Source organism: Tachysurus fulvidraco, chromosome 1 (genome assembly GCF_022655615.1).
Source record: "Tachysurus fulvidraco isolate hzauxx_2018 chromosome 1, HZAU_PFXX_2.0, whole genome shotgun sequence".
Classification (NCBI taxonomy): Eukaryota; Metazoa; Chordata; class Actinopteri; order Siluriformes; family Bagridae; genus Tachysurus; species Tachysurus fulvidraco.
In genome coordinates, this window is record NC_062518.1 from 7,045,065 (window position 1) to 7,072,330 (window position 27,266).

The following is a 27,266-nucleotide window of genomic DNA, read 5'->3' on the forward strand; positions in this document are numbered from 1 at the left end:
CTTCAGAACTCACTGCCAGACACAGAGCAACAGTCTTATACAAGCTCGGCCAAGCAGAGGAGCTTTTTCTCTCCAGAAACCACTAATAGACCATTCTGATAGATGATGTTTTGTGGAGAGCCATTAAATAACCGATAACATATTATAGAAGTGCACAATGCATAACATCTAAATCAGCTGCTAGTTATTTTACATTCCATCATCAGTGCTTGTTAGTGATAGCCACAAATACGCAAATAACCAAGTACTTATGTATTTATATAATTTAGCAGACACCCTTATCCAGAGCAACTTACAATTAATCTCATTTCATATAACTGAGCAATTGGGGGTTAAGGGCCTTGCTCAAATGGCCCAGCAGTGGCAAATTGGTGGTGCTGGGATTCAAACTCACAGCCTTCCGAGTGGTAGTCCAACACCTTAACCACTTGGCTAAAATATCCCACCAATATAGGCACCAAATAAACGAGTTAAGATATTTTTCAGAACGTTTTTTTGTGCCTGACAAAAACAAAACCTAGATGAATTCCATAACAAAATCTTTTCTCGACCAGCTGTAACGGTGCCGGCGAGCGTCCAGGGGTGCCAATACTTTAAATCGTTTAATAATATTTTTTAATTGTGGTAAAATGGAGGTAAAACATCAGTCAGTGTCACTAAAAGAATTTAATACCTGCCTTGGTTCTAGTCGAGCATATCGTTTAAACATCACAATAAAACAGCGTCAAGCTGGTTACTGCTTTTGGGAGGAATATTTAATGTGTGAATTGTAATAACGACAAAATATCCAAAATTACAAAATGGTATCACTCGAAAGAAAAGGTGATTAAATTAAAGCGTTTGAATCCATAAATCAGTGTTTTGAGGGCTCTATTAGAAATCTACCCTAACGGCCTTTACTGATCGTCTTTATAAAAGAAATTCACAAGTTATGTACAATTCTCATGATTTCTGGAATCCATTAACACTCTGTAAATCTCTGCCAGATACAGAACATCCACCATAGCTATTAACTCCTAATGTGAAAACAGGAAATGTTTGGCACATTAAGCACTTATCCACACTTTCTGACAAATACAGCTGAAGAACAATACTGAAGAACAATGCCTCGGTTTTATAGAAATAAAAAAAAGAAATTCAAATTCAAATATTTAGGTTCAAACAGCAAAGCACGTGCTGCCTTCATGGTTAGAATAACAAGAAAATAATTAAATGATTAGAATTAATGCCTCCAAATATGTAATAAATGTGAAGTAACTAAGGCACTTATTTTTGCTCCTTAGGCACTTATTGTGATGTGTGATGAGTTATATGTTAAATCCAAACTCAATTGTAATTAAGGCATTTATGAGAAGCCTATTTGCATGATTCTTTCATGCTTTCCTTGATGCAAAGTATTTTGCTTGCTTCGTGTGATCCTCTTCATTCGCTCGACTCCTGTGATACTTGTGATTGAAAGTTACTATTCCGTAATGTTCCTTTAAGGCATTCGTTGTAAGAAATGTTAGCATGACACCACAGTGTTAAAGCCTTTTCATTTCTCAACCCAAATTCTTCTGCTTTAGTTCACATAATGTAATGAAAGTTACGGTTTTATGGACTCTGTGGTTTAGATATTTAAAATTAACGCTGCTTATCGTTGTGTACAGATTTCTCAATGCAATCGGGAATGCAGGGAAGTGTCCAGCATTATATAATCATGTATTTATTTTTTTTTTTTTTGTGAGATCACTGAAAAACATAACCGTAAACTGACACTGTTCACTCAGAAGAAAGATTCTCAGATATGATGTGAGATAGCTCAGAGAGAGATCTGTTCGTACTCAGAATTGCTCTTAAATCTCTCTCTCTGACACTGGAATGCTGAAGTATTACACATCACAGTGCCAAGCTAGTTTTAAACAGATGTATGAGGCCTGGAGAGGGTTCAGAGAATATCTTATCATAGTATGTTCTGTGCTTGCAGAAAGCTGAATCAGCAATCAGTGAGGTCTTACTTATAGCTTAGTTCTGCTCTGGACACATCAGGTGTCGGTCTGTCCCCAGCATCCATAAAGTGCAGGAGGATTTAAGTACTGAGCCCCAAGTACAGATCCAGTCACCTTCAGTTCTTTAAAATGTGTATGATTGAAATTCCTGCTTGTAAGGAATAAAACGTGTGACGATGCAAGGTTAGAAAAAAGTAATCAATCCCCTCATACTGTAATGCAGCCTACTACAAGGGGAGTTTACTCTGACCACACCCAAGCTTATTATTTTCCTATAAAAAAAAAAAAAGCACATTCTGAAGTGTTGTATTCCACAGCAGTTCATGCCTTTCTAACCATCTATAGTTATGTATTCATGGAAAAGATAGAAGAAACCACAACTTGGAAAATCCAGTTGTGAAAAGTCTCCTGTAACTGAAAGCTTACTGACTGTTCCAAAGTGCTGAGACTGTAGACTCCTTCCATATGCGTTAGATAAATCTACTTACGGAAACTTTCTCCATATCATCAATCTCTGTGTTGAATAATATGATTTGTTTAGTAGAAGTAACTGGCGTGTGGCATTCACTATAGACCTCCATGTGAATAAGTGCTTTCTATAGAAACTATAGCATAATATTTGCCTTGGAACAGCAGAATGGCAAAATACTAAAATTGTGATTTCAAATCAATAGACAGTCATTTTTGATAAAAAATTTAACACACCTTTATGATGCACTCATCCAGCACATCTTGCTTATAAGAACAAGGTTACAGGAGCTGTTGTTTACTCTGTAGGCTCTCTTCCGTGTTATTTGTGCAATGCTGAATATACACTAATCCGTGAACACCAGGGATTACGACGCATTACTGCATCCCTTTTAACAAAGCAGCAACTACCCACAGAACAAAATGTCCAAATCCGTGTGGTGTCCTGAGGCATGACTGACCTCTGAGTGGCGTGTCCGACTCTGGGGTGTCCACAAGCAAAGAATGAAGTATACCTTTCCTTATAAGTAGTCACAATTTTAACTTCATTAACAATACAATTTAACTAAAATAAGCCACCAACCATAATACTGAACATTTGTCTCACGGAATCCACAACATATAGTCTAAGCATTTAATACAATATTGGATACTCATAAGGCAAAAGATTTAGTGGGGCTTTAGAATTCAGCAAAAAGGCATGTAACAGTTAGTCCTGTCCAAAACGTACGCCTGCAACTTGTCTATAACCCTCTGCTTCTCCAAATGTTCCTTTACTCGGTCACCAGCATGAGTGCAAAATATAACATCAACTTGTCACAGGCAGCTTAACACATGTATGCATTCAGAAAGCATGACTTATTCACCATTTCCCAGGATGAAGCAAGGACAGGCAGAGGCAAATGTGGTGAAAAATCCTCTAACCCAAGCCCACATGACAGCACTTTTTAGAAAATGCTGCATGCTGGGTAAATCCCAGAAGGTTGAGAGTGACTGATAAAGCTGGCATTACAAACCCTGTGGCTCTGTATGGCTCGGGAGAGCTTTTTCACTCCATTCAAAGCACAACCCTGACAAAAGGCCTTTCAGTAAGTGGCCTTCTGTCCCACAAAGATCGGCTCCGGCTTTCTTTCACATGGAAATTGAAGAGGAGCACAAGCACCAGGCCTGCACAGCCACGAGCTGTATGAGTCTCCAACACTGGCCTTGTTCTTGTTTTTCTGTCAGTCGTTAGACATATTTCCCAACTGTGCTCTTACAAGTTGAAGAACTGGTTTTCCCACATACACATTAAGCAATTATCATGATCATTCAGTGTTAATCGTTTTACTCCAGAATTCCTAGGAATGTCTGTACGTTTTTTTAAATAATGTGATTCTTTTGATTGATTACTTCCCAAATCCCATTTTTTTTCATTATCAGAAGGAATAAAAAGAGCCCACCAAGTAGGTTAAGTTAAGATGTTATTCATTCATTTTCACCAATAACAAAAGTTTGTCTTGGTTAGGGTCATGGTATATCAAGGAATCTAGAACCAACCAAACCATCTAGCAGCATGTCTTTGGGAGGAGGAGGAAGAGGAGGAGGACGACGACACTGGAGAACCAACAGAGAGCATGTGGAACACACAGATAGTAATCAAAGCTCATGAAATTACTGCAGACCCTTGCAAAGGTTTCCCTTCTTCAATTTATTTTAACCTAAAGATCACTTCAGGTCTTCTGTGACACGTATCAGGGATATAATATACAGCCACACACTTTCCTTCTGACACGTCCTTTATAACTCGGGTTATAAGGTTGTGACTAACATATGTGCTTATTATTTTGCCATATGATTTAGCTGATGTCTTGTCAGATACATCCACATGTTATTTTTAACTTGAACAGAGGCATGTTTTCATTTAAAAGCTATATGGATTACACTACAGGATTCACTGTGAATCAGCAAAACTCAACAAAATACCAAGACCTGATGACAAATGTTTGATATATGAGTGTGGGAAAAGCTGAACCAAGCTTCAGTGCCAAACTAGTCCATTAATAAGGCAAGACACTACAGGTAGAAATGACAAGTTATCACTTCAATCATTTTCATATTAGATGCATGAATTTTACACCTTCTCTTCTGTCCCTGATGATTTTACATGTTTAAATGTTTATTCTTTCTTTCAAGACGTTTGTTTGTTTTCTTTTTAACGCCAGAGTTTTAAATAAGCATGCAAAAGTTTGTATATGTAACTATTCGAAAGTTTATTTCCATAAAAAATAAATCCATGCGCAATTTCCAATACAAAAGCACTTGTATAAGTAAATACTTGTACGATACAAGATGTTGTCGTCAATATTTATAGTTATTTATAGTTGTTTTTGATTTCGAAATATAAAACAAACAAGACACTTTTACATGGCGCGAAGCTACAACATGCTGAAACATGAAGAAACAACGAACATAACCAGGCACAGATCCATGCGCCATAATGGGCTCATCATATCCACAATGCGAATGTTTAAGAGAAGATTCCCAAAAAGTCCAAACTAAATCCTCAAGTCCAACACACTGTCCCTGAACCTGAAACTGAAACCTTATTTCTAAAGAAAAAATATCAGTTTCTATACCTGATTATAACGCGCGCCTCCATCACAGCGCACATCCATTCACATAAACGGCAACTTTTACAAATGTAATAAACTTACTGTGATGGTGACTTCGTGCCTCTTCAAGCGGTACTTTAAACTCTTCATGGTTGTCTCTAAGTCTCTGTAGCTGAGTAAAGCTTACAGGTGTAGATGTAGGTGTAAAGTTGAGTCCAGTTCAGTAATACGCACAGCTTTGTACAGTGCAACACAACTCCTGGAACGCAAAAGCGCTTTCCTCATCAAACAAGAAACTGGGATTTTTCACCTGACGCGTAAAGCGCAAAGACCAATAGCATGACGGTCACGTCACTGCACCAATGGGGAAGAGGAACTATACAAACTGTAACCAATCAGAAACAACATAAGGCTGGACTTCCTAGTCTGTTCCAGTGCAGTGCGCATTTGTGGCTTGATAACCTGCTGGTGACGTCACCCATACCTGCAGGCCTTGTTGACTCAGGTGTCGGTGTGTGTTCACCCAAAGCCTAGAGAAGTGAATGAGGCATAAGTTCTGTACTAATACTTTATGTCGCAATGCGTACTGTTACTGTCATAGAGAGCTGTTATTAATTAAAAAAAAAGTGATAAAGGTCAATTATTCACTCTTTTTCTGAGAAACTGGGCTGCTTCAGATGTGTGAGAAAATCTGATTGACTTTCAGACGAATGAAGAAGACAAAGCAATGTCATTTCGAGACAAGACAATCACTGTGGAATGTTTAATAGAAGGACCTAGAGTGGTGTGAAAAAGTGTTGACGCTTTCCTGATTTTTTTTTTTTTTTGCTTGTTTGTTACACTTTAATGTTTCAGATCATAAAACAAATTCAAATATTAGTCAAAGATAACACAATAAACACAACATGAGGTTTTTAAATGAAGGTTTTTATTATTAAGGAAAAACAAAATCCAAACCTACATGGCCCTGTGTGAAAAAGTGTTTGCCCCTAAACCTAATAACTTCAATCAGGCATTTGTGAGAACTTGTAATGAGTCTGTTACAGCGCTGTAGAGGTAATTTAGTCCACTCGTCTTTGCAGAATTGTTGTAATTCAGCCACACTGGAGGGTTTTCAAGCACGAACCACCTTTTTAAGGTCATGCAACAGCATCTCAATAGGATTCAGGTCAGGACTTTGACTCGGCCACTCTAAAGTCTTCATTTTGTTTTTCTTCAGCCATTCAGGTGGACTTGCTGGTGTGTTTTGGATCATTGTCCTTTTGCAGAACCCAAGTTCACTTTAGATTGAAGTCACGAACAGATGATCTCAAGTTGTCCTTCAGGATTTTTTGGTATTGTTTATCACAGCAAGTCTTCCAGCAGATCAGGAAGAAAAACACTTTATCACATCACTGTATATTTATTACAAAGTTTTAAAAACTGGACACACACACACATACACACACACACACACACACACACACACACACACACACACACACACACACACACACACACACAGTTGCTTTCTTCTTGCTTTATTGAGAACAAATGAGGAGATAAATTATTTTGTCACAGCAACACACATAGCAGAGCTCCAGAGCAAAGCTTACATTAATATAAGTATACTTTTCTACATCTAGACAAAACACATCTTGTGCATACATATTGTGTAATCTGGAGCTATTTGTTCTTTAAATAGCTTGGAAAACAGTCAGGTTTACTATTATATTATGTAGAACATACACATACATTTTCACAGTGTATACAGAGGTGATGTTGTCTGGTTCATTTCTACTAGTCATCTATATGCTGAGAACACTGTGCCATCAATCCATCAGTGCACTTGATTTATAATTATTAGCTTTTATTCTAATTTATGTGCTGTTTATTTGGTTTAATCAAAGCTGTAGTGGAAAAAAGCACCAATGTCACCAAACCATAAAAGATTCCTAAAGCTATTTTAAAAAATAAAATGTTCTCAATTTTTCAAATCACTCTCCTTAACTGAACCCCACTGAGCTAGTGAACTTACTGAAGCCAAGATATAAAAACAAAATCACTGGAAAAAGCACTGAAAATGTCTGCATTAAAAATGGAGGTTATGAGCTGGGGAGATACACAGGCAGGTAGAAGATGGCACTTCAGGTAATGTGGTCCTTAAGGCCCAGTTTCATCACTTAACTTAAGTTCAGCCTTTAGTTCAACATTTTTAGTGAAAGTGTGCCCAGAGTCTAGAGTGTCTGTAACCTGAAAAAATCTCACTCACTCACTCACTCACTCACTCACTCACTTTCTACCACTTATCCGAACTACCTCAGGTCACTGTGCCTATCCCAGGCGTCATCGGGCATCAAGGCGGGATACACCCTGGACAGAGTGCCAACCCATCGCAGGGCACACACACACTCTCATTCACTCACGCAATCACACACTACGGACAATTTTGCAGAGATGCCAATCAACCAATCACATAGGACACCAATCACATAGGACACCATACATATATGGTGTCCTATGTGTCCAATTACATGAACTACACTATAAGACCATTAGACAGTTCACCTAAATAGTAAAGACTTGCACAATATGCAACATAAAAACATATAAAACAGTTTTTCCTTTCCAGATTCTTTTTTTTTTTTTTTTTTGCAAATAATAAAGTCGAAATTTGCAGGCAGCCTTTTGCATTAAAAGTTCAGGTTCACCGTCGCCAAGGATTCCCCTGATGCCAGGTCTGGGGTTAATGTGATGATAAAGATGATAATAATAACAAGAAGAACAAGAACAAAGAATAAAAATATTTTCTCCAAAACAAAAAAGAAACAGGTTAAATGTGACATATTGGTTATAAATATAGAAATAGAAGTTTTGTAAAATATTCAAATCTGGCTGGTGGAGCAGGTAGAGCCGGAGTTTATTCCCTGAACACTGACGTAGAAATAATGAATAATATGTAACCACATAAAACTGTAAAAACATTATAATAAACAGTAAGTAATAGCTGGTGCCTTTTAAAAACAGGTGGTGGGTCATTGTTATTTGAGGGCAATGTCCTGAACAAGGTGCAGCATGCTGTGGATATATAATACAGTCTAATCCCTTACTATCGAGATGAGAATCTGAAGAAACCATGTGGTTTACAACTGTGGGTGACTCTCTCAAAGCTCTTGCTGAATAACCAAATATCTCATCTCATTTCAGATATATTGAATAACTAAGTGATTGGTCAAAGGGTCTATGGGGCCATACTCTCTGGGCAAAAGTGATGCCACGTGCTATGAGGAAGAAGGGCGGATTGCACTTGCCTCCTGGTGTGTCAAGCTGCCATGTGATGCAGCATCAGCAGCTGTTCAAAAAGATGCAAATGTCTAGCTTCACATGTCTCAGCAGGCGTTTGCTGTCATCCTCCGTAACTGGAAGTTCAGGCTGGTGACTAAATTAGGGAGATAATAAGGAGGGTCGAGTTGTTCAAAATCAAAACTATAATTAAAAATTTTCATTCAATTTTCTGGAGAAGGCTAATTATCCTATTATGTTTTTTGTTTACCTTTGAATCTATGGATTTCTTTGATAAGATGTCATTAAAAGTCTCGGCACCAAAGAGTTCCTAAATAAGTAAACAGTATATAAAGTGTGATCTTTCATAGCACAGACAAGGTTCTGGAGTCCCAGAAAGAAAATTCTGGCACTAAAGTTTCATTTGAATTGAATGTAACAGCTAATATAAACTCCTTCATAGTGTCAGTCTAAGAGAGGTTTGCATAATACTTCAATGTGTGTTTATGCTTCACAATGCAGTCATATCAACTGAGATTTCAGAACAAAAGCCTTTAGAAAAGTGTAAATATTAAGAATGGCTTTTGGCTGAAAATGAGATAAAACTCCATGAACCACTTTGGTAAATCTGTTAAGCATTGAACATGTGTAATGCTTTGTAATGCTTATTCCAGTGTATCAACTGGATATGTACAACAATCAGGATTCAACTTGTAATGATTTATATTCAGTTCATTTTTCAGACAAAATCAAGTCACATTACAACCAAACTTCCCTCTAAATTATTTAGGCCATGTGGACTAGGTTTTAAATTATGCAGCATTTAAAGCTGCATTTGGTAAAATGTCATCAGATTAGTATTCATCCTTCAACAGCACTTGGAAAAGAAGCCCTTGGAAAAGAAGGCTCTTGAACGCTAGCAGTGAAAATATTTGATTCTCTTAACAACTATGCACATTGTGATGCACCACTGCAGAGAAACGTATAAACAGAATTATAAACACGGTTACTGAAATATCATTTTACACACTGGGTTTGTTCTGGGACGGTACTGAACCTTCACTAACAGCATTAAATATCCATTATGATATATAAACATTTACACCGTTCAATAAGGTGAGTCAAAGATCATAAAACACTCAGAGTGTAACTGATGCATTAGCAGTGTTAATCCTACTAGAACGTCTCGATGAGTCAAACCAAAGGCAATGTTTTTTCCCCATAATAAATGTGCTACATTTTACAGCTTCCCTACAGACTGCTATGACCCTCAGAATGTGAAAGATCAGAACACTCTTGGGTTTGATCCTGAGCACAGGTTAACATCTGTGTTGATTCAGTCACACGTTCCACTCTTGATCCTTCTACCTAAAAACATGCTAGTAGGTGGACTTGCTGTAAATTGTTGCTCCTTGGTGTGAATATGTGTGCGAATGTGTGTGAGATCTTGGTTCCATGTTGGAGTTGTATTCGATGTGTTTCTATGCCTTGCACCCAGAGCTCCAGAGGAGAGTGAGGCAAAATCTGCAAGAGACCAAAACTAACTAGAACACTTGAAAACAGAGACCAAGACGTCTTTATTCACAGCTGAAATGCTACAAGTTTTAAGGAAAACAGAACAACAGAGGAGAGCAAGAAAGGGCTCAGACAGACAATTTTCTCCTGCTTTTTATTCCTGTATAAACTTGATTATTTGTGAGGTCTGGTTTTAAATTAAATGGTGTAGACAATTTCTGTGCCGCAGTGGAAGCATACAGTGAAATGAGATTGAGGGAATCACCAATTTCCTTAGACAGGAAAAGGAAAATGCACATTGAATGTGTCCTACAGGCAAATGAGGCAGAATCCAATCATAACATAGTTGCTGAGTTACTGTGGGTTCTCTTATTTAAATTCATAAGCTTCTGGTCATTATCTGTGTAAATAAAAAAACAGCTTGATCTGACACGGTCACGATAATATCAAGCTCATTACCACTGCACAGCTTGATTAAGTCTATTAGACGTCATATAAATGTCCACTTTTTATATACTTCTGATTATGCCACACATGAGTGATTTGGGGTTTATTTATAGGAATATCAAAGACTTGTCGGAGAAGTGTCGGTGTATAGACTGCAAGAATGCCGGACATCAGCAGGACATCAAGGATCGCCACTAACAAAGGGTACGTGACCGTGATTACCATTTAAAGTGACCATTTGGGTGACTATAGCAACATCAAGCAAAGGTTTACGTGACCATGATTAACATTTAAAGACATCCGGTTCGATAACAATGTGTATCCCAGCCATTTGGGAGACACAGTTAGTTCTCTCAACTGGAAAGTAAACTTTTACTCTTCACAGTTTTCCAAGTTCACCATTCTCACTATGGTTCTCTTTCAAAATAAGGTCAGTTCCTCAGATGTTCTTCTGATTACTAGCATATTACTAGGATTTAGCTTTCTGAGAAGCTCAGAAATAAAAGCACCAAAATGTAAGTTTTCTTGATGCTGGGGTAATACCATACTGACCGTACTGATGCACATACAGAGGTTCGCTACCTCTATTTTGGTACCTTTATTTCAATTAGCGGAACAAACCTTATTGAGATTATCTTTTTTTTTCTTAAAGTTTTTTTCCCTTTAAAAAAATAAAATAAATAATGCCATCATAAGCAATAATATACACAAATTGGGCTCCATACATCTGAGACAACCCAGCAGGTTAATACAGTACAAAAATAATCATTATAAATTATATTACTGACAACAACTTAAGCGAAAAGTAGAATCTTTTAAATATCTACATAAATGTAATAATTTCTTAGTAATTCAGTAAAGCTGAATTGACTCCACAAGTTTATAGAAAAACCTAAGATACATTTTTGATCAAATCCATCAGCGTAGATTGGGCATGAGGAAAAATTGAACCTGTTGTACAACAAAGCAGTTAAAATGGTCAATACCACATTTACGCTCAACTTAAAATAGGGATTTAGAAAATGTGCAGAAACATAAAATGTTAAATATTCAAGATATTGAACATTTAATTTATTTGTTTTTATTATAACATTAAAAAAAATTTTAATTCAGTTTTGGTCCCAGGCATTTGGACTTCAATCTCTCTTTGAGATTAAGGTTAGAATTTGTCCTGCTTTTCGAGTGTTTTCATAACAAACATTTTACACGTCATTACGCACAAAATATTGAAGCAGCTTGTGGAAAACACGTTTTTCTTCGTCTTACGGAGCTACGATCACTTGTAGGACACGACACAGAAACACACTTCGGTGCGTACAGGAGGCACAAACAGCTCCTCAGTCACGCGTGTGCGTGTTCAGTCACGGAGAAAAAAGTGTCTCAGTTTCCGCCTGAACTCTCTGTGTGTGAGGCAGTATATAACCGGGTTTAAGCAGCTGTTCGCGTGAGCCAGACACACAGTGAGAGGGAACAGGTAGGTATGCGCCACGTAGTATGCCTTGTTCCATCGCGCGGCGTTTAACTTCACTAAGACTCCCCACAGCGTCACGGCGTGATTGGGCATCCAGCAGAGGAAGAAGGACAAGACCACCAGGGCAACCGAGCGGGTGACGTGCGCTCTGGACTTCAAACTGTGACGGCGCACAAGCCTCAATAGAAGCAGATAGCTGATGGAGACAATGGCCATGGGTATCACAAAGGCGAGCAGGATTTTCTGCAAGTGATACACAGCCAACCAACGCTGCCCGTACGGAAAACGTAAAAGACAGAGCTTTTCCCCGGCCACCTCGTTAACCGTGGAGAAGATGGACGTAGGCGCGGTGGCAGCGGTGGCCAGCAACCACAACACAGCGGCTACGAGTTTGACAGAGGAGCGTGCGCTTCGGCCGCCGGCGCGCTCTTTGAGCGCAGATACCATGCACCTGTACCGCGCCACGCTCATGGCAGTGAGAAAGAACACACCTGCGTACATGTTCATCACCGTGACCGAGAGCACGAGTTTGCACATGACGTCGCCAAACGGCCAGCTGAAGTCCAGAGCTGCGTCTGCAGCCCAGAACGGCAGCGTGAGCGCAAACTGGAAATCCGTGACGGCCAGATGGAGCACGAAGACATTGGTTGCGGATTTCCTGCGCGCTTGTCTCGCCCGGATAAACACGAGCACAAAGAGGTTGCCCACCAAACCCGCGGTACATACCACCACGTAGGTAAGGGAGATAAAGCAGCGCAGGAGCAGACTGCCATCAGCAGACACGTCGATGTCCTCCAGACTTCCAAAACTTAATGAACTGTTTTCTGTGACCCCCTGAAAGAAATCTTCTGTCGTGTCGGTGTTCGTTATCACTTCGATGTTCCCCATAGCACCTGCACATAGGACTAAAGGCGTGATGCCGATCTGAGCGCAAAGCTTGTGGTGCGCGCCAGCACCTTGTCCGCGTGTTACCCTAAAACTCCACCTCTCTTCCGCACCGATTGGTAGATAGAAATTATTACGCAAAGTCTACATCAAAGTCACAGTAGATCAAGATTTAACATCAGGTTATTGGGCTGCTCATAGCAGCTAAGCGCAATTGTGCCAAAACGCGTCAAGACACAAACCTTATGAGAAAGCATGAGACTGAACATAACAGCCCGAGAATATGAAGGCTGTCTTAAGGTTTAAGTCTCAGAGGTGATTTTATCTGCTGCCCACCTTCAGTAATTTGTATGAGGCTTGTAATTTAATACAGAAAACTTTTGTATCGAGAAAAAGAGTTATTCGTTTGCCTATAGTTCTTTTCAAGAAGGTGAACCTCTGCACTTAGTGCGCTAAGTAAAGAGGCAGCTGCAGGAGTGTGACCAGATCTGATTCAGTGGGATGAGTCAGGTGATTGGTAATGATTTCTTAGGCCATGTGCCACTTGCTGCTCTGACCGAAGACACAACAAGTTATGTAAACCAAAGCATCGGTCATTAGAAGTCATCACCTATATGAGGATGAGGTTCCCCTTTGTGTCTGGTTCCTCTCAAGGTTTAGCATCTAAGGGAGTTTTTCCTCCCCACAGTCACCTGAGTCTCCTCAGACTTGCTCATTGGGGACAAATACAAACACATTTAATATATCTAATATTAATCTTGAATTTTTGTATTATATTCATCTTTATAATAACCTTTTGTTTTTTTATGTTCTGCAAGCTGGTATGAGACCATGTCAGTTGTTAAAAGCGCTATACAAACAAAATTGACTTGATTTAGAAGTGCTGTACTGAGCTGAAACACTGGTTAAAGTACAGGGTGATTTAATAACTAGCAACAGTTTACTTTAGGCCTACAATTTTGTTCTGTGAAACTGCTGAGATAACATTTTACAGGTGCTGGTTCTCCCCGTGCCTCGGGGGTGTCCTCCGGGTACTCCGGTTTCCTCCCCCAGTCCAAAGACATGCATGGTAGGTTGGTTGGCATCTCTGGAAAATTGTCCGTGAGTGAATGAGTGTGTGTGTGTGTGCCCTGCGATAGGTTGGCACTCCGTCCAGGGTGTATTCTGCCTTGATGCCCGATGACGCCTGAGATAGGCACAGGTTCCCCGTGACCCGAGGTAGTTCGGATAAGCGGTAGAAAATGAGTGAGTGAATGAGTGAGTGGTTCGCCTTGTGTGTGCGGAGTTTGCATGTTCTCCTCGTGCCTCTGGGGTTTCGTCTGGGTACTCCGGTTTCCTCCCCCCGGTCCAAAGACATGCATGGTAGGTTGATTGGCATCTCTGGAAAATTGTCCGTGAGTGAATGAGAGTGTGTGTGCCCTGCGATAGGTTGGCCTCCGTGCAGGGTGTATCCTGCCTTGATGCCTGATGACGCCTGAGATAGGTAGCTGAGGTAGTTCGGATAAGCGGTAGAAAATGAGTGAGAGTGTGAGAGAGAGAGAGAGAGAGAGAGAGAGAGAGAGAGAGAGAGAGAGAGAGGTGCTGGTCATAAAATTAGAATATCATCAAAAAGTTAAAAGTCATTAAATCCATTCAAAAAGTGAAACTTGTATATTATATTCATTCAGTACACACAGACTGGTATATTTCAAATGTTTACTTCTTTGATGATAATAACTGAGAACTAAGGACAATCCCAAATTCAGTATCTCAGAAAATTAGAATACTACTTAAGACCAATACAAAGAAAGGATTTTTAGAAATCTGGGCCAACTAAAAAGTATGAGCATGTACAGCACTCAATACTTAGTTGGGGCTCCTTTTGCCTGAATTACTGCAGCAATGCGGCGTGGCATGGAGTCGATCAGTCTGTGGCACTGCTCAGGTGTTATAAGAGCTCAGGTTGCTCTGATAGTGGCCTTCAGCTCTTCTGCATTGTTGGGTTTGGCATATCGCATCTTCCTCTTCACAATACCCCATAGATTTTCTATGGGGCTAAGGTCAGGTGAGTTTGCTGGCCAATTAAGATCCCGTGGTCCTTAAACCAGGTACTGGTAGCTTTGGCACTGTGTGCAGATGCCAAGTCCTGTTGGAAAATTAAATCTGCATTTCCATAAAGTTGGTCAGCAGGAGGAAGCATAGCACAGCCAGCATCAGAAGCGTCTCACCTGGGCTAAAGACAAAAAGGACTGGACTACTGCTGATTGGTCCAAATTTATGTCCTCTGATGAAAGTAAATTTTGCATTTCCTTTGGTGATCCACTGTGTTTTCTGAGGTCCAGGGTCAACGCAGCCGTATACCAGGAAGTTTTTGAGCACTTCATGCTTCCTGCTGCTGACCACCTAAGTATTGAGTGCTGTACATGCTCATACTTTTCAGTTGGCCCAGATTTCTAAAAATCCTTTCTTTGTATTGGTCTTAAGTAATATTCAAATTTTCTGAGATAATGAATGAAATAATAATGAAATTTGGGATTTTCCTTAGTTGTCAGTTATAACCATCAAAATTAGAAATAAACATTTGAAATATTCATTCATTAATTTTCTACCGCTTATCCGAACTTCTCGGGTCACGGGGAGCCTGTGGCGTCAGGCGTCATTGGGCATCAAGGCAGGATACACCCTGGACGGAGTGCCAACCCATCGCAGGGCACACACACACTCATTCACTCACGCAATCACACACTACGGACAATGTTTCCAGAGATGCCAATCACCCTACCATGCATGTCTTTGGACCGGGGGAGGAAACCGGAGTCGGTACGAGGAGAACATGCAAACTCCACACACACAAGGCCGAGGTGGGAATCAAACCCCAAACCCTGGAGGTGTGAGCAAAACGTGCTAACCACTAAGCCACCGTGCCCACCCTACATTTGAAATATGAATGAATATAATATACAAGTTTCACTTTTTGAATGAAATTATTGAAATAAATCAACTTTTTGATGATATTCTAATTATATGACCAGCACCTGCATATTGACAGTGACTTTAATAAGTCTTTTGTTATAAAGGTGCTTCAGCTCTGTCACCATGCTTGTCCTTAGGCCTACAAATAGAATAATTTGCCTATAGAATAACCAATAATACTGTTGAAATTGTCTAGTAACAGTGTTTTCTAATTCTAATCCTTATATGCACAGGTTATAAATACTTTCAAAACGTATGACAAGCATAAATCTATTTACTGTTGGTATCCAGCTCTGAGTGAGAGAGACAGGAAGCAAAACAGGGTGTTTACTGCCACCTGCTGTTACACTGGTATTAGCGGCAAGATCCGAGAACCTTGTTTCATTTGATTCCTCAGAAAAGCTCCTTAAGGAACATTTTTCAATATTTGGGAATTGACACTTTTAAACCTGACAAGCAAGAAGCAAGGAATATTGTTTCAGTTCAGTTCAACTCAGGCATCTTAATACTTTCATACTGCGTCATAATCAACTATTAAGAGGCCCCTGTGAAGTAGATGCTCATTAGGTTCATTTCTGATTTCGTGGTTCAGAACTTGTGCAATTATTTGCTCGACAGGCAGAAACAGGTCGCTGTGGTATGGCGTCAGTTGCAACGTGTGGTTTTTAGAAATACTTTACTTTAATTGTATTTAAGGTTCATCAAATTCTGTTTAGTTTGTTTAAATGGAAATCTTTCTGGTCTAAATCTGGACCATGTGAATAGTTTCTCTTAAAACTCATTTACAGTACATGTCATTTTCTGTATTCTGGTCACAAGGAACCTGGAGCTGTTCCCAGGGACTCAGGGTACAAGGCAGGGAACACCATGGCTGGGGCTCCAATGTACAGGGTAACTCACAGGGTACAATAAAACACAATCACACACACACACACTGAACAATTTAGAGACGCCAATCAGCAACTCATGTCTTTGGACTAATGGAGAACCCGGAAAAAAACCCCTGAAGGACTGAGAGAACATGTAAACTCCACACACACAGGATGGAGGTGAGCATCGAACCCCAAACCCTGGATGTATGAGGCAAAATGTGTGAACTCTTAAGCCACCATTCTCTCCATTTAAGGTATTATAAAAGCCTATAAAAATTACAAGTCTTTACATCTGTAAATGTGAGACTTATTTGAAAACTATATCTGCTGTTTATATCCTCAAACCAATAGAGTTTATCAATCATTTTAGCCATTATATGCAGCGTTAGATGAATAATAAATAAAAGCGATTATAAACTGTAGATTTCTGTTTTCTAAATATTTATCTGCATATTTATCTGAAATAAAAAAAGGAAAGGCCTTCAAAAGTTTAACTCAATGTATTTATTACATCTAAACGTCCCTAAATAAACAGGTAACATTTATTAAGTAAACAATTTCTTCCAATGCATGTAATAAATATTTTTTCCCTTAGGTCTTTATACAAACCGACACTGTTCTACTATACAATATCTCTTCCACATCTCCTTTAAAAGCTCGTTTCTCTTACCGGACATGCCACAGACAGAGGAAGTGAAGTTTAAGGCAGTGAGCACAGATGTCAGCTTACATGAAATGAAAAATAATAATAAAATAATATCTGACCCAGACACAAAGTCTACTTTATAGCACAGTTTTTTTTTGTTTGTTTTTTGCATTTGAAAAAAATATATAAGTAATCGCTTTGATGTGATGCTCCAGCGGCTGGAATACAAATACATACAAATAAATCAGATCAAAACACACACACACACATACACACGCACACACACACACACACACACACACACGCACGCACACGCGCACACACACACACGCGCACACACACGCACATGCACACACACACACACTACTTCCCTTTGTCAATAATAACAAAAAACTGACATCAAGTTGATGAAACATGGGTTGAGATTTTGCTATGAAGCAAATCATCTATTATAAACTTGGTAAATAATTTAATCCGCTATATGTCCAGAGGGAGTGAGCAGAGAAGTCAAGAACTATGATTCAAATCAAATTTGCATGACCATGTTGATGATGTATTTATTAACTTATGGTGAAGGAAAAAGGACAAAAACAAAAACAGCCCTATTTATTGACTTCACCTTGGTTTGATGGTGCAGACGAGACCCACAGCCTCAGATACTGAGCAAATATGACCAGAAGTTTGGTCTTTAACACTGTCAGAGAGCAGGATATTTAAATACAAAACTAGAACATTACTGCAGGAGTTGAAAGCACAAGAGGCTGCAATCGTCAGTTTGTCTAGAATATAATAAAGCTTATATTTGTAGGAGTTAATGCATTGTTTTACACAAGAGATTCATTTCTCTCATATAAATAAAACAAATGGGATTATTATTAAAATGTAGGTCAGTCACGTCATTACACGTTAAACCGTGTGATGAACTCCTTCTCTCCTTTACAAAGCTATCTACGTTAAAGCTCGGCAGCTGACTGACACAGAGGATTAATCAGCCCCGAAAGGTATTTGTTGTGTAAGATATTGAGCAATCAAATGAACGAAACACTATGAGGTCAGGGCGTGAAAACAGAGCTGAAAATACTGAAGACATTTTAAACAGTAAAAAAGCAAAGAAAGCATTTAGGAGGTGATGGAAATATGGACCATCACGAAAACAATCAGTCAGTCACACTATGAAGGCTGAACAAGAAGAAGAAAAGCCTGTCATAATGATCTCAGCTAGAAATGCAATTAAGGGGATGGAACAAGATCTCAAGCAATGAGAAAGACGTGCACGCACACGCACACACACGCAGGCACACACACACACGAACACGCACGCACAAGCGCGCACACACCTTTAGATATCCCAAATGAGGTCAAGCAAAGTGAGGTACAGTTAACATTCCCCCTTAAATTAACCTTTCTTAGTTTAAATAATTATTTTAATAAATAACTTTTTTTTTTTTTTTTTTTAACCCACAGAGGAACCTTGAACCATGGAGTAAATGGTAATGATATGCTTGGTCTGTTTCTTAAATGGACCTCTCATCTGCTAAGATGAAGCCATTTTAGTGTGTGTGTGTGTGTGTGTGTGTGTTCATAGACTCTATTGTATTGCAAGACATAACTGAGCGTCTTCCTTTCCTTTTTATTTGTCTAACTCCTGTCTAAAGACTGAACAGTTTGTGAGGACATCGGATTTGATGCTAAATCGTTCGTGTGTTTGCCAGATTAGACACCTTTGCTCATTTTGCAATCATTTTACAAAGTGACATTCATTACTGATGTCTTGTGTAAATTCCAGCACATCATGGGCTGCGTTCTCATGAGTTTATTTTTTAGATGAGAAAAAGCAGCTCACAACATGCACAAAATGTAATCACACCAGTTGCTAGCTTCTGAGTGTTTAGACTAATTATCTAGCTGTATTTCTCAACATCAAAGATTCATTTGATTTCTTATTATAATTTTAGTCTAACTACGGTGAGTAGGAGGCGTAGGTGTTCTCAAATTAAATGAATCCAATCGTTCAGATATGTCTTGATCAATTCACAAGCTGAAAGACAAGCTTAAGGTCTGGTGGGAGAGGCATCTTATAAAAGCTTCTTACACACACACACAGACACAGACACACACACACACACACAGACACACACACAGACACACACACAGACACACACACAGAAGAGCAGAGTAAAGTGAAAATGTGTGTAAGGTACAGAAACGCAGCATCAGCTCAAAAACACACACACACACACAAGTTTCCAACCACTAGATATCTTTTGAGCTGACACACTTCCTTAATCACCTCAGAAAAAAAAACCCAAAGAAAGAAAGAAAGAAAGAAAGAAAGAAAGAAAGAAAGAAAGAAAGAAAGAAAGATAGAAAGAAAGCAAAGTAATTTTCTGTGGCATCGCTTTTGGCATTGTGCAAAAAAAGTGGTCTGAAATATAAAAAGTGTTTAGCACAAATTCTACAAAGATGACAGTACAATCAGAGCAAAATGCATCTGCTCTTAATTATAAATAAGTGTAATATAATTAAGAAGAAGAGAAAAAGCAATGGCAGGAGACAGCAGATTCCTGAAGATAAAGAAATGCTTAACAGTTCACATACTTCATATAATTTAAAAGTATTATAAAACCATCTGCGAGCTGAAAAACACTGCCAGTGCTAGAGAAGCATGTCTCTGTCCATCTGGAACGTCCATGTGGACGAGGGACGGCCGAACACGCTGCCATGTCCCTGTGTGGGAGGGTAACGCCTTCGACGTGGAATCAGAAATGACACTAAATATAATGTAGCAAAAGACCATAAAGATATAAAATATTATAACAGTATAATCAAGGGGACGACAACACAACAATCTGTGATGAAATAAAAAAAAGTCTCTTTTTTTTTCCCATGGAAGAAAACCAAACCTTAGTTATTCGCATAATAGGAAAAAAGGTCTTTTGTGTTTATATATATATATATATTTATATATATATACAAAAAGTAAAACTGAAAATATATTTGTTCTCTGTACATAGCAAATGTTCGTCGTTTAGGAAAAACGATTAAAACCCCTCACTTTCTTTTTTTTCTGGTTTCTATTGTGTTTTTTTTTTTCTCTCCCAACACCAAATGTACGGAGTCTGTTTGGAGCTCGAGGTTGTAGATCAGTCTAGGGAGATGATATCGGGGATGGAGCTGTAGATGTCCGAGCCGGAGCGGGGGATCGTGGGGAGGCTGCTGCTGCTAGAGCTGTTGCTGTTGCTGCGGTTGACGTTGAGAGCGGCGTGAACTGCACTGCTGCTGCTACTCACCGGTGTGCCAGGAGCGTCCAGGAAGAGCTGAGAGGAGCTGTATGGCAGGAAACGGTTCAGCAGGAGGTCATGATCCTCAGACGCCGAAGCCGCCGCCGCCGCCATCACCATGTTATAGTGCTGAGAAAAAGAATTAGATTAGATTAGAGAGAGGAAAGAAAAAAAAAAAACATTTTTTTTCTTTGGCAAAAAAGTGTTTATATTTTAATTGTCTTAAGAAAAAGACTTACCTGATGATTTTCTCCTTGTAAAAACGAGAAAAAGTTCAGATCTGTTAAAAACAGAAAAGAACAAACGGTGACTCTTCTCATTTGTAATGTATGTAACTGACAGGAGATCTAGATTTGTCTGTTTCTATGTTTCTATTACATGAAATATTTAGTACTCACGTGTATTTAACGTGATTTTTTAAATGTTATACCTTCATAAACAGAGTGAACATTAGCTGTAGCTACACTAAAGTTGACGCTGCATTAAGCATGAAAACTGAGTCGCTTTATAAGGAGACGTGACGATAATTTGATCGACTCTCACGTGACCTCCTCATCGCTCTACAGCAAGCGCACTACAGGTGACGTGCTACATTCCCGAATGAACAGTTTCTCCTTTAAAGTGTTTCTAAAATGCATTGTATCAACTCGTATCTAACGCCGACCTCATGTTTTTTCTTTATATTTAGGGAGAAAATGCTAATAGAGAAAATATAGAAGAAAAAGTGTGATGAATGACATCTATTTGAAAAAGTATTTTTAATAGACATATAAGATGTGATTCATTTTGTTTTTGCATCTTTAAATGAGTAAATATTTTGATCATATTACATACAGACAGTGGAATCTGTGTGTGTGTGTGTGTGTGTGTGTGTGTGTTTACCTGAAAGATCATTGGGTGTAGGATAGTAGTGGCGGTAGTCCTGTATGAGCGGTGGAGGAGGGGGGATGTAGTTGGTCTCCACTTGTGGCATGCTTGGAGTTCGACTTGCAGGAGACGCCTGAGTACACAAATTCAACACTCTACACACACACACGCACGCACACACACACACACACACACACACGCACACGTGCGCACACATACACACGCACGCACACACACCTTAATAAGAAAGAAAATTTTAATCCCAAACCCCTAACAGTTTCATAAAATGCACTTAGAGTCAAACTGCTAATCTTAAATAAATATAATTACTATAGGACTATATAACTGCATGATCTGCATGAAACCTAATACATAATCTGTATTTATCAGGATTAAAGTTGATTAATCATGTCTGAATAATAACTATAACTACTCTGATAATAATCGATACAGATCTTTACCCTCGTCATATAGTCATTTAGAAAATACAGAGGCTGACTCAAAGGCTATTCGTCACGAAACCACACACGAAACTCACCCCTTGTTCATCTGTGGTGAAACCGGGGAGAGGGAGGGGCAGTTTCTTTTTACAGGTGGCTCTTCCTCCTCCTCCTCCTCAGATGAGCTGTCTAGAGTCAGATCGATCACCTCCACATTCTTACCGCTGCTGCCGTTTGTGTGGGAGCTGGATTTCTGCTCGGGGGCTGATGGTTGACATCCGCCTGCCAAAGGGGACACACAAAATAAATGATGAGCGAGAAGACAAACGAGACCCATAATAATAAAATCATAATATCGAGCAAAGAAAAGAAATAAAAATGTATTTTTTTCCAGCCGTAAATTAAACACACGTAAACAATTTTACTGCCCTGTGAAACAGCCTCATTAGTAATATGATTAAAAGCTGAGAGCGAACAGCAGACTACTTAAACTCATGATTATAACCTAACCTCTCTCTCCCTCAGGTTTCGGTAATTCAGACTAATTATATGAGCTCTCTTAAGACTTTTGAGCCAATATCGATCTTTAATGAAAGTAATATTTAATGTGTGTTTCAATAGATGATTAACAATTTCCCTGTTTCCCGACAGGCAATTTATAACGTTGGACAGCTTTAACTGCAATTAGGAAAAGTTTTAAATCGAATTAGCCGACATTCTCACGTTCCTGAAGCTCGTTCACTTTTAGTGTTCCTAATCAGGGAAAATTACAGAAAGGTGGCACATCATTAAAAAACAATTCAACTGACAAAAACATAAAAAACTAATATAACTTATGGTAGAAAATTCAGCTCTGAAAGAAAAGAAAAGAAAAGAAAAAAAAAAACAGCAGCAGCAGGACACTAACAAAGAGAGGAAATTTAAAAAAAAAAAGCACCGTATTGTGCCAATATATCTTGGCATTTGGAATTCTACATTTTCCCATCTACCTTGACAAGTGCCCCTGGCCCAGCTGAAGAGAAGCAGCCCCAAAGCATGATGCCACCATGTGGTTCCTCGGATGATGCTCTCTATTGGCTTTTCGCCAAACATCAAACATACCTTTTTTCGAATTAAGGTCAAAAGTACAACCTTTGCCTGTTCAGGCCATTACATGTTTTCCCACGTGGTTTGGTGTGACTGAATGACCCTAACCCATAGTCCAGACCCTAATCCACAGTCCAGACCCTAATCCACAGTCCAGACCCTAACCCACAGTCCAGACCCTAACCCACAGTCCAGAATACATGTAGATGGTAGTCACATGTAGGAAGTGACCGATACCTGCCGGAAAGTCCTGCATTTCTTTCAGCCTCCCTGATAAATTTTCTCCTCGCCCTCTCATCAACTTTGGAGGGTCGTCCTGTCCGTATCTTTTGCAATGTCCTCTTTGGTGCCGCATTTTCTCCACTTATTGGTGATGGGTTCGACAGTGTTCCATGGTACATTCGATGCCTTCGATATTCTTCTGTATCCCTCTCCTGATTGGTACCTTTCAACAGTTATGTCTCACAGTTTCTTTGGCAACTCTTTGTGGCCCATGGGCTCTCAGTAGGATGCACTACAGCAACAGCTGACTTTCATCTGTTTTTATTTACTTATTTAAAATATTCCCTAGTATTAAACACATTGTCTTTTCCTCTGGAATTCTGTTTGTTGGAAGTTCACAATAACATAATGTAACATGTCTGACATTTATGTTGTTATTATGTGTCTATTCTTTTAAATGTGTGTAGACTTTTTATATTCACTGTAGACGATGTGAAGCCGATCACAATCCGAGCTTTGAACCGATAAGTCCTGGGATCGCACCTGAATCTTCCAATCAATAACAGCGAACCCTCACCACTGAACATCCATTGCCAAGATCGATATCAAATAAAGTCTATTTTTATTTCTTTTTAATTTATTCATTAATTGTTACCTTTTATTATAATAAAAAAAAACAACCCTTTGCTCTCCACTTTCTTGGATTAACAAAAATATTGTATTTGTTTTATCTTACTTGTGTATATAAATGTGTCAGAAACAGAAGATACGGTTACCGTCTATGCCGTTGTATGAAGCAGAAACTTCCTGCACGTCCTTTTTCGACCTCATGGGGGCCCAACTGCCATCTTCCTTAAACTGAATCTCATCACAGTCTACACAGCTGTTCAGGATCTCCATAAACAACCTACAAACACACATGCATACACAGATAGACAGAGAGAGAGAGAGAGAGAGAGAGAGAGAGAGAGAGAGATAAAGTGCTGTGATTTCTTCCACTCTTGCTTTAGAACTCTTTATCCTGTTGTTTCTGTTACATTAGTAACAATCATCTGGATTATGATTAATAAAATATGACAAATTAACTACAGGGTAAAAGAAACAAACAATTTTAAATTGTTTTAATTGTTTCGGACTCTCTTATGATTAACAATTTTCTTCCATCATTAATATTCATATCAATGTTTTGGAAATAATTGAAAAAAATAAAAAATAAATAAATAAGTCCTAGTGCAAAAAACAACAACAACAACAAAAAAAACCCCCTGATGTATTGGGATTATAAATATGGTTTAGGAAGCACACTGGTATTGAGCGTCTTGTGTATTCTTGTTAATGAATGTTTGGATGCGCAGGTGTCGTGAGCAGACGGACCCGTCGATGATTAGGTGTTCATATGGTGCTTTTTTGTCACAGACAGGACACACCCAGGTGGGCTTCTTCTCATTCATTTGGATGTAGAGTGTGGCGTCGAAGCACTGCAGGTGGGTACACGTCAACGATCTGCACGGGATCATTAGCCGCATCTTCCCCAGCTACACACGCAGACATAGAGGCAAAACACACATCCCGCATGGAAGATGATCAACATGAGCATGCGTGTACATACACACATCCCCGTTTACAGACAAACCAGACAAGGAACCCCCCCCCATTGTAAAGTATTTTTCACAAGATGAAGATTAATGTGAGACGTTTCGCCTGAACGAAACATCGTTTACAGATCTCGGTTACACACATTTTCAAACAGCGTGTTATTTTAAGCTAAAGACAAACCAGGCTTTTCAAAATACCAGTGTGAAATTTAAACCTGCAGGAATGATAAAGTATTGGGCTATAATGCTGCAAGCATGGACTTGATAAAATACTTATCAGAAGGGTGAGTAAGACAACGATTATGAGTGTGTGTGCACTTACCGGGCAGAGTAACGACACTCGCAAGCTGGTGGTGGCAATTTCACTGTCAGGATCTGCGGTTAGCTTTTCTTTGACTGCAGAATAGAGGTAAAAATAAAAGTAAGATCAAATACAATTCCATTTTATTAGCATGGTGGTTTTAACAGTAGATACGGTCACAAAGCAATTTTACATAAACACAGATGGAGACTTAGATGCTTAATGAGCAGCCAGATGTGACAGTGGCCAGGGGAAACGCTCGAGTTTTGAGAGGAACCAGACTCAGAGGATAGCTCAGTAGACAGGGATGAGTCCATACCAAATTAGTCGTTCTTTTAGTACTATTACTATTGCTTGATTAGTGGTTATGAATAAGGTTGCCTCTGTTATGAGGTGCTGATCTGATCTGCAGCTTACGAATGTTTTTTCCTTAAGAGTTCACAATCAATACAAAAAGTTAATTTTTTCTTTTTCAGACTCATGAAACAAGTATAAATGTATTTAAGATAAAAAGGTGTAGCACCGACCTCATCGGTGTATCAACATAAAATATCTTACTGCTAACATATTACTAGTTCATTATTACTCAGTATTTTTAACCCAGTGTCACCGCAAACGATACATAGGAATGATTCAGTGCTAAAAAGAGTTTTGTGCATGCCTACTAACATGGCCATTTCAACTCAGATCTCCAGATCATACATTTACCTCAGTATGAGTTTAAGCTCTGTAAAGTAAGGGGCAAAGGAGATCAAATTTGAGCTTGATTACACTTTCATTATTTCATGCTGCAAGAAATAAAATCCAAAGCAAGATGACACAATCCCTTTACCTCTGTCTGTCTGTCTCTCTTTGTGTGTTTCTGTCTGTGTCTGTCTATCTGTCTGTCTCTCTCTCTGTGTGTTTCTGTCTATCTGTCTGTCTCTATCTGTCTGTGTGTGTCTGTCTATCTGTCTGTCTCTCTGCGTGTTTCTGTCTGTCTCTCTCTGTCTGTGTGTGTGTCTGTCTATCTGTCTCTGTCTGTGTGTCTCTGTCTGTCTGTCTCTCTGTCTCACTCAGTCTGTCTGTCTATCTCTGTCTGTATGTCTGTCTATCTATCCATCTGTCTGTCTGACTCCCTGTCTGTGTCTCTCTCTGTCTGTCTGTGTCTGTCTGTCTGTATATCTGTCTGTCTGTCTATCCATCCATCTGTCTGTGTCTCTCTCTCTCTGTCTATCTGCCTGTCTATCTGCCTGTCTGTTTCTCTGTCTGTCTGTCTGTCTGTCTGTCTGTCTGTCTCTCTCTCTGTCTGACTGACTACAATTCAACTTTAGACTGTAAGTATAGCTTCAGGGAAAAAAAGTGATTTAATATCAGCAGTCTGATAAGAGCCAACAACATATCCTAAACGTACATAATTCGATCCTCAGCCACAACGGCAGAATCTTGCTAACACATCATTTATCCGAGTCTCATGGCGGCATGGTAATAAATTAGAAGAACATGCTATTTTGTACTACTACCCAGAGCCCAGGTGCTATCAGTCTAGGATTTATAACCTGCTGCAGCAATTACAGAAGCATTCTTTAAGCGCTAACAAGGCAGCACAAGACAGTTTATAGGCTGCTACATGTAATATGTGGCAATTTCAGCAATTCCAACACTGAATAAATATCGAATCTCTTCACATTTTTTATACAGACCAAGTTTAGATTCTTCGGATATGTCAAATGAATACTTAAATCGCAGTGCCACTGAATTCTTGACTATGATTGGTCAGAAGGCGTCGACTAATTTGCTCTGATTATAGTGGTGACAAATCACAGCTTTATATTAACATGCTTGATTTATCGTATTATATTGTGTCTATGGAAACAACTAACTCAGGAACTTTTATGGCAGCTGCGTAACAAAAAACAACCACCACCAAACAACAGATTTTCCCAAATGTTAAAAACGTTGATGTGTTAAAGAAATATGTATAATTTGATACGGTGACTTTCTTTACAAGAATATATTTAGTTACGCTCTTTTAGAGAAGTTTATTATATGTACACCGATGCTATACTATGATGCCTGCTTATACACAGATGACCAAGTCTTCAGGGATCACAATACAGATAGGTTTATCAACTTTTCTGCTTAAAGGCTCCAGATTGCACCTTCTACTTGATCCAGAAATACCTTCTACTAAAATCAGAAAAATCATCAACCTATGCAAGATGGCCTATAAATAATTTTGTGCGTTGCTGATCTAATTCACGTTGAACGAAGGTTGAGTCTCCTTACTGAGAGCTCTGGAGTGGTCTGGGTTTCTGATGCCTTTGGCACGAAGTCTCTGTAACAGCGCTGTAGACGACTGCTGCTTCACCAGATACACTGCCATGGAGTAACTC

The 27,266-nt window shown here is 39.1% G+C and overlaps 3 protein-coding genes across 4 annotated transcripts in view; all 3 read right to left on the reverse strand.

The window, feature by feature from the left end:
- The window catches only part of uacab (uveal autoantigen with coiled-coil domains and ankyrin repeats b), a 46,786-nt gene extending 41,436 nt beyond the window's left edge, over positions 1 to 5,350 (reverse strand). The window contains exon 1 of the mRNA XM_047819449.1: positions 5,153 to 5,350. Coding sequence (XP_047675405.1) covers positions 5,153 to 5,200 — 48 coding nt within the window. The 5' untranslated portion in view covers positions 5,201 to 5,350. The remainder of the gene's footprint in view (positions 1 to 5,152) is intronic.
- Positions 5,351 to 9,904: 4,554 nt separating this feature from the next.
- rxfp3.3a1 (relaxin family peptide receptor 3.3a1) lies at positions 9,905 to 13,273 on the reverse strand. Its single transcript, XM_027137033.2, has one exon. It carries the CDS (start codon positions 12,630 to 12,632, stop codon positions 11,631 to 11,633), a length of 1,002 nt encoding a protein of 333 aa, XP_026992834.2. The 5' UTR covers positions 12,633 to 13,273; the 3' UTR covers positions 9,905 to 11,630.
- Positions 13,274 to 16,938: 3,665 nt separating this feature from the next.
- Positions 16,939 to 27,266, reverse strand: part of pias1a (protein inhibitor of activated STAT, 1a) — a 48,847-nt gene continuing 38,519 nt past the window's right edge. For both annotated transcript variants that reach the window (XM_027137031.2, XM_027137032.2), the window contains exons 7-14: positions 27,160 to 27,265; positions 24,913 to 24,986; positions 24,370 to 24,530; positions 23,772 to 23,902; positions 21,786 to 21,969; positions 21,263 to 21,402; positions 20,620 to 20,660; positions 16,939 to 20,509 (exon numbers count right to left, since the gene is read on the reverse strand). In XM_027137031.2, the coding sequence (XP_026992832.1) occupies positions 20,243 to 20,509; positions 20,620 to 20,660; positions 21,263 to 21,402; positions 21,786 to 21,969; positions 23,772 to 23,902; positions 24,370 to 24,530; positions 24,913 to 24,986; positions 27,160 to 27,265 (1,104 nt within the window). In that variant the 3' untranslated portion in view covers positions 16,939 to 20,242. The remainder of the gene's footprint in view (positions 20,510 to 20,619; positions 20,661 to 21,262; positions 21,403 to 21,785; positions 21,970 to 23,771; positions 23,903 to 24,369; positions 24,531 to 24,912; positions 24,987 to 27,159; position 27,266) is intronic.